The sequence below is a fragment of the Cynocephalus volans genome, chromosome X, assembly GCF_027409185.1.
Source record: "Cynocephalus volans isolate mCynVol1 chromosome X, mCynVol1.pri, whole genome shotgun sequence".
NCBI lineage: Eukaryota > Metazoa > Chordata > Mammalia > Dermoptera > Cynocephalidae > Cynocephalus > Cynocephalus volans.
In genome coordinates, this window is record NC_084478.1 from 114,371,188 (window position 1) to 114,377,991 (window position 6,804).

Below are 6,804 nucleotides of genomic sequence, written 5' to 3' on the forward strand. Positions count from 1 at the left end.
ACTGAAGAAAGTAGTCATGCGTTCTGTTCCCTTCTAGTCCTCAAACCCAGTCGTCCCTTGTCCCACAGACATTTCATCTGTGTCAGTCCCATTTTGTTCCCTGTCTACAATTCCCAACGTCATTTTGGTGCTTTGCTGATGTTTCTACTTGATTTCTGAATTTCCAAACGGAAACCACAAACACCCATAGCGCAGTCATCATTTCCTAATCGTGTTGATTTCTTAAAATCACTTTTCCTTAGAGGATATGTAGGAGATCAGTACTCACGGAAAACTCTAGAAAATTATTTTAGGCCACACAGAACAAAAAGCAACAGAAGAACAGAAAATTTACTCGGATTTTGAGGAAGCCACAAATAGCACGATAAATTAAGTGGTTACAGGTCTTTCGGGTCATCTGAGGCGGCTCTGAAAAGAGCCTTTGGGGGGCCGTGCCCGGGGGCAGGAGGCGGCTCATGTGCTCATGGTGAACCTGAGCACAGCCCTGGTGCCCTCGGTCACGGCATGCTTGCGGAGCTCCCCGGTCAGCAGCAGGTGCACGGCGGCCTGGATGTCCTGTGAGGTGAGGGTGCAGCGCTGGTTGTAACGGGCCAGGCGGCCGGCCTCTTCGGCGAGGCGCTCGAAGAGGTCGCTAATGCACGAGTCCATGACGTTCACGGCCTGCTGGGACAGGCTGAGGCCGTCGTGGACCAGCTTCAGAACCCTGGGGAAATAGGTGGCAAAACTGTCCTCGCCGCGGCGGCCGCGGCGGCAGCGGGTGTGACGGCGGCTGCGGCGGCGATGGCGCCTGGGCTTCTTCTGTTTCAGGGCCGTCGGAGCGCCCTTCTCAGGCGCCTGGGTGCTGACACCTTCCTCCGTAGACGGGGCAGAGGCAGGCTCCGCCATCCCTCAGGCAACCCCCAAGAGCTAGGAGGCACCGACGATGGCGCTGCTGCCAGGCGGGGAGCCCTTTTTATAGTCGCTGCCTTGCCTCACGTCATGCGTGACCTCGACTTCTGACTGGGTGTCAGGGCACACAGGGAGCGCGTGAGTGAGCCTAGCGGAGTGCGCTGGGACTGCACGGTCCTCCTGCTGGCGGTCCCTCCACCAATCACAGTGAGCGTCTGGAGCCCTGCAAGCTGCCTGTCTGGTCCCATACAGAAATTCACAGCAAGAGAACCCACACAGGAAGGCTGTGGCACGGCCAGCAGAGGGCTCCTGGACGTGGAGATGTGTCGGTCCACCTCCCGCCTCCGGTTCTGATCGAAACCCTCAATGAATCAGGATAACGGAGTAAAAAACTACCGTTTGTAAAGAGTGAAATCAAACACAACTGGGGTATCTAGACCTACATAAGAAAATTCAGCATTTACCAGGTTTGTACTCACACTCCTAATGATACTTAGATCCGAAAAAGTACCCTACATTCTAGCATTGCTGAATACATAGAACGGCCCTTGATTAAAAGAGAGAAAAGGTATTGGTCTAATTTTGCAGTAAGTCACCCAAAAGGTAAGAGACAGTCAAGAAATAGTTTAAAATCACGTGCTTTTCAAAAATCGGACAGTTCGAGAAAATTTATTCCTTAAATGTATTTGTGGAAAAATGAACCCCAAATACGGAACCAGTACAGAATGAAGAAGAATTAGAGAAATAGAGGTCATCAAGGAACTTGTCACAGAAAGAATGAAAGAAAAGAAAGAAAGAAAGAAAGAAAGAAAGAAAGAAAGAAAGAAAGAAAGAAAGAAAGAAAGAAAGAAAGAAAGAAAGAAAGAAAGAAAGAAAGAAAGAAAGAAAAGACAATAAACAACCATACAGTACAATTCACAGTAAATGAGCCCTCAGGCAAAGAATCACACCCATTCCATCAGGAGCTGCTTCCACCTCAACTCCAAGGCTGAAGAGTCCAGGAAAATTTTGATTGGCTCTCTTGGGAAACCCGGTTCCATGGTGAGCCGGTGGCTATGACTCTGTGGCTACAGGTTCCTCATTGCCTGACTTAGAACAGACTGGGGCTTGAGCTGCTCTGATTGGACCTTCCATCATCCCTATTATGCATAAATGCAAGTCATGAAGGTTTGTGCTTTCTAAACCCAAAGATTATAGACTGGAGAGGAACATAACTGGATAAAACTGAACGAGTTAAAATAGTAACTTCAGTTTCTAGAAAGCCTAGGGATAGGTATTGCTTCTTGAAATTTTCTCCTTAGTTATTTCTGTGATCGGTTGGGTCCTCCTTTGTGTTTCTGTATGTACTCCATAATACTGAGAATGCCGAAAAACGTTTGATGCAGGATGTTTGTCCTGCTCCTACTATGTTCCCCATATGGATGCTTACAGTTCGTTATTTATTCTCCATGAGTTTGAGGATTCCAGCACCGGCCAGAAATTTAAAAAAAAACAAATGTATATATAAATATAAATATATATATATATATATATGTATATGTATATATTTGTATGTACACACATATATATTCATTTTTACATGTATACAGACACATATGTATATGTGTATGTGTATATGTGTGTTTGTGTGTGTGTGTATAAATACTATGTATGTGTGTGTGTGTGTGTGTGTGTGTGTGTGTGTGTGTGTGTGTGTGTGTGTGTGACTGTGGATATATGTTTGAGGACTGAAACACAGGAGAGAAATAACTGAGTCAAAAATGTCAAGAAACAATATCTAATCCACCTTCTTTAGAAACTGAAGTTACTAGTTTAATTCATTCAGATTTTACCAATTCTGTTCATTGCCAGGCAATATAATGTGTGTGGAAATATATATACATTTTTTTTTTTTTAGAAAGGTAAAACATCATGTTTTGCGTCTATGTGCAATGGGGATGATGGGAGGGACCTGTTGGATGAGGTGTCCCAGGCTGAACCAATTAGAAGCCTCCTGAAATGTTTGGACTTGCAGTTGAGGGGAATTGTGTCATTAAATAGGTCTGAGTCCTTGACTGCTGTTTGTTGTTTTGTTTGAATGGTTTTATGCTTTTAATCATGTTGATTTACAGATATTATATTAGTTTCTAAAGCTGTCGTAAATAAATTCGAGAGTCTCGGTGACTTAAAAAATATATATTTATCATCTCACAGTTCTGGATGCCAAATAGCCCCTCTTCATAAGCACACCAGTCATATTGGGTTAGGACCGACCCTCACGACTTCACTTTAAACACAGTTACCTCTATAGAGACTATCTCCAAAATAGGGTCAACTCCTGAAGTACTGGGGGGTCACAAGGTCAACACAAGAATTTTGAGAGGGTACAATTCAATAAAGAATATTAAGCTTTCTGCCCCTCCAAAAAATTAATGTACTTCCATGAAAAATACATTCACACCTTCCCTACAGCCCCCAAATCTTAACCCATTGCAGTTCAACTTTAAGTCCAAAATCTCATCTACAAATCTTATATATCTGCTACAGGTGAGACTCCAGTTGTGACTGATGCTGAGGCAGAATTTATCCTTATCCCTGAACCTGCGAAAACAGACAGCAAATTACCAGTTTCCAAAAACAGTAGCGGGACAGGCATAGAATAGACATTACCATTCCAAATGTGAGAAATCAGAAGAAAACTAGAGTTTATGGGCCCTAAGCAGGTTTGCACCATAGTAGGGCTAATTCCATTAGATTTAAGGGATTGAAAACAGTCCTCTTTAATCATTGCTCTGCCCTGTGGACCCTCTGGGATAGCAGCATGAAACTCTCAGCCCTGGGCAGTGGGGACCTCTTCCCCAGCCTGGTTTGTTACAGAAGAGGTGGCACTAGGCATCTAGAATGGAGAAAGCGGCCTCCATCTATGGGATCAAGGAGATGATGGCCTCATCCCCCAGACCTGTGTCCCTGTTCTCAACAAGACTCTGTCTGGATTCTCCTCTTGCCATTGCTGTTTTCTCAGAGTCCTGCTGGAAGAGTGGAATCACCATAGCTTTACTGATGTCTTCCTTGGTTTCCCAGGGTCTGAAAAGTACGTGCAAGTCTGCAGCCACAGGCCGACTGGAAAACAACTTTACATCCACGTAAATACTGTCATCTTGCCCCATAACCACGGTTCAACAGATCACATAACTGTGGGAAAGGAGGGAACCCCAATAAATGCTTACCAAGGAAAAACTGTGTCCTTTTACATTCTTTTACAGCCCATGTGGTTTTAGGTCCCAACATGGCTTTGGTCCTGCTCACTCTAGCGATATTAATGAAATTTGAGAAAGAGAGAAGAAAAGTGGGGTTTGAGGTTCAAGATCCTAAGTGGAATCAAGTGCATCTGATTACTCACTTCAGGAGGGGCGTGAGGAAAAAGGGCACTTACTGAGTGAACATCTAGGATCCAGTGGTGTGGTTTACTACGTAGACAAGCTACGGGAAGTGCCTTTACTGCTTAAATAACACATTACGAGTACCAACGTAGCTAGAAAAAATATTAAGAAGAGAAAATAACCCACCAATTTTTTTTTTAATGGTGGAATAAGCGTTAAGTCAGGTCTTTGCTGAAGAAAGCTGTCATAGCTATATCATATTGCAAAAATAGACTTGAAGTCAACGGAGATTCCTTGAGGATAAAGATAGTCCCCCTGGGATAAAATGTTCAATTCATGTGGGAGGTATTATAAATTTAAGATGACCTATACTGGGTAGGGTAGCTTCAAACTATTTAAGTCAACACTTGACTGAATGACAATAAGGAGTAGCGAAGGTCACCACCAAATATAGACATTTGCAGCCACCTGTAAGCAAGTGGCCGAAACGTAACAAGGACTTAGAAATAAAGCACCTACCAAGCTTGCTTGACGAAATGGAGTAATGCGATAATATGAACCCGGAAATTAGAGAATGTGTTTTATCCACCTGATGTATATTTATGCACATAGAACATGTACTCGGCCATCAAGCAAGATTCCAGAAGTATCAAATACATATCACATTCTCTGACTACAGTACATTTAAGAATCAATGACAAACCATGTTGTCAAAACCAAATGTTTGGGATGACACAAATCACTCTAAAGAAATAATGGGCCAAAGGACAAATCATTACAGGGACTGAAAAATATTTATTGATGCGTGAGAATAAAATTTGTGGGGCATGCGTGAGTGCTACTGAGAGAGGATTTTATGGCCCACGTGCTGATTAAAAAGATTAAAAAGAAGGAAGCCTTGATCAGGCATTTTACGGAAGACCAAGCACAAACGATCACAAAGAACAACAAGAAGCACGATTGAAGAGGTGCCACCTCGCTCAAGTCTCCTGGAAAATGCCTACTACAACCACAGTGACATACTATTTCACACCGTCGGACCAGTGAGAATTAAAAAGGTCAGACCGCATCAAATGTTGGTGACTAGTGGGGACTCACACTCTGGTATTAGGAGGACAAATTGGTCTGACCATCTTGGAGAGCAATCTGGCAATACTAATTAATGCGCAGGATGCACACACTGCTGACAGCAGCAGTTCCATTGCTGGGTACACTACCTAGTAGCCTGAACACAAGGAGACGTGTGTGGGAACATTCTTAGCAGCCCTGTGGTCTGGGTGGGGCCTCTGGAAGATCTGCAGGGACCGAAGAGACAGCTAATGGACCCTGAAGCACTGACCTGGAAGAGGGAGGGATAGCACTAGATGTAGTCTCTCGAAAATGGAAACAGGTGTTCAAACAAAGATAACTACATGAACGTTCAGAGGTGCCCTATTCTCAATAGCCAAAAGGGGGAAACAACCCAAATGCCCATCAATGGACAAATAGATAAACTAAATGTCGTCCATCCATACCATGGATTATTATTCAGCTGTGAAAAGGAAGGAAGCAAGTACCGATTCACGCTACCACGTAGATGTACCATGAGGAAAACATTACACTATGTGAAAGCCGCCAGACACAGAAGGCCATGCGTTGGGTTCCATGGGAGGGAGAGCTCCACATGGGGGAAACCTCTGTCGACAGAAAGCAGATAAGTGGTTGCCAAGAGCTATTTATTGGGAGCGTGTGTATGTGTGTGCTCGGGGGTGGGGGGACGACGAGCATGGGGAGTGAGTGCTTAACGGGTACAGGGGTTTCTTGGCGGGGTGGTGAAAATGCTTTGGAAGCAGACGGTTGTGATTGTTCCACGACATCACGAATGTACTTGACACCATGTCGTACCCGTCCCCCACCCCTCTTTCTTTATCTTGCCTGCGATGCTCGGGTCCTACAGAAGGCGAGCGCTGCCACAGAGGGAGGGCCCAGGGGCGAGAGCGTGCGGGTGCCTTGCACCTGCCCTGGCCGGCCGTTTGTAGGCCCAGGCCCGCTCCCTCGGGGTCAACTGGAGGGCAGTGACGTCACCAGTGTGCGCGGCCACGAGCCTGTTCCGGACCAATGAGGGGCCGGGTCGCGGTAGCTAGGTTACGGAGTACGGGCCAAGTACCGACATCTTGAGAGGCATCCAGTCGAGCCAGACCTCGCAGATTGATCGGTCGTCTCCAAGGCCCGGCATGCCGAGCAGGAGGACGAGCCGTCCACGGTCGTCCGGTCTCAATAGGTGCCGTGCCGCCGCTCTCGCGCCCACCGAGCCGAGCTGACATTCTCCGTGAGCCACCCGGAGCGCCTCCTGCGGGAGGGCCACTACGCCCAGTGCCCGAGTTCGTGTGCGCCGGTCTTTCTAGGTGCCATCGTCGAGTACGTGACGGCCAAGGTCTTGGAGCTGGCGAGCGACGAGGCCCGGAGGAGCAGCAGGAGATGCATCACCTTGGAGCTGTTGGACGTGGCCGTGCACAGCAACGCGCTGCTCAGTGGCTTCTTCGTGACTACAACCATCTCCCAGGTGGCCCCAGCCTAG

The 6,804-nt window shown here is 46.4% G+C and overlaps 2 protein-coding genes across 2 annotated transcripts; one reads left to right on the forward strand and one right to left on the reverse strand.

Moving 5' to 3' along the window:
• Nucleotides 1-453: 453 nt before the first annotated feature.
• Nucleotides 454-885, reverse strand: LOC134368262 (histone H2B-like). Its single transcript, XM_063084810.1, has one exon. It carries the CDS (start codon nucleotides 883-885, stop codon nucleotides 454-456), a length of 432 nt encoding a protein of 143 aa, XP_062940880.1.
• Nucleotides 886-6,344: 5,459 nt separating this feature from the next.
• LOC134368263 (histone H2A-Bbd type 2/3-like) lies at nucleotides 6,345-6,804 on the forward strand. The gene is made up of 2 exons (XM_063084812.1): nucleotides 6,345-6,389; nucleotides 6,508-6,804. Exons 1-2 carry the CDS (start codon nucleotides 6,345-6,347, stop codon nucleotides 6,802-6,804), a joined length of 342 nt encoding a protein of 113 aa, XP_062940882.1.

Excerpts from the sequence above, each read along its gene's own strand:
- LOC134368262 (XM_063084810.1), bottom strand. The coding sequence starts at position 885 with ATGGCGGAGCCTGCCTCTGCCCCGTCTACGGAGGAAGGTGTCAGCACC.
- LOC134368263 (XM_063084812.1), top strand. The coding sequence starts at position 6,345 with ATGAGGGGCCGGGTCGCGGTAGCTAGGTTACGGAGTACGGGCCAA. Across the intron at positions 6,390-6,507 it reads GGTTACGGAGTACGGGCCAA|GTGCCGTGCCGCCGCTCTCG; the intron begins GTACCGACATCT and ends CGGTCTCAATAG.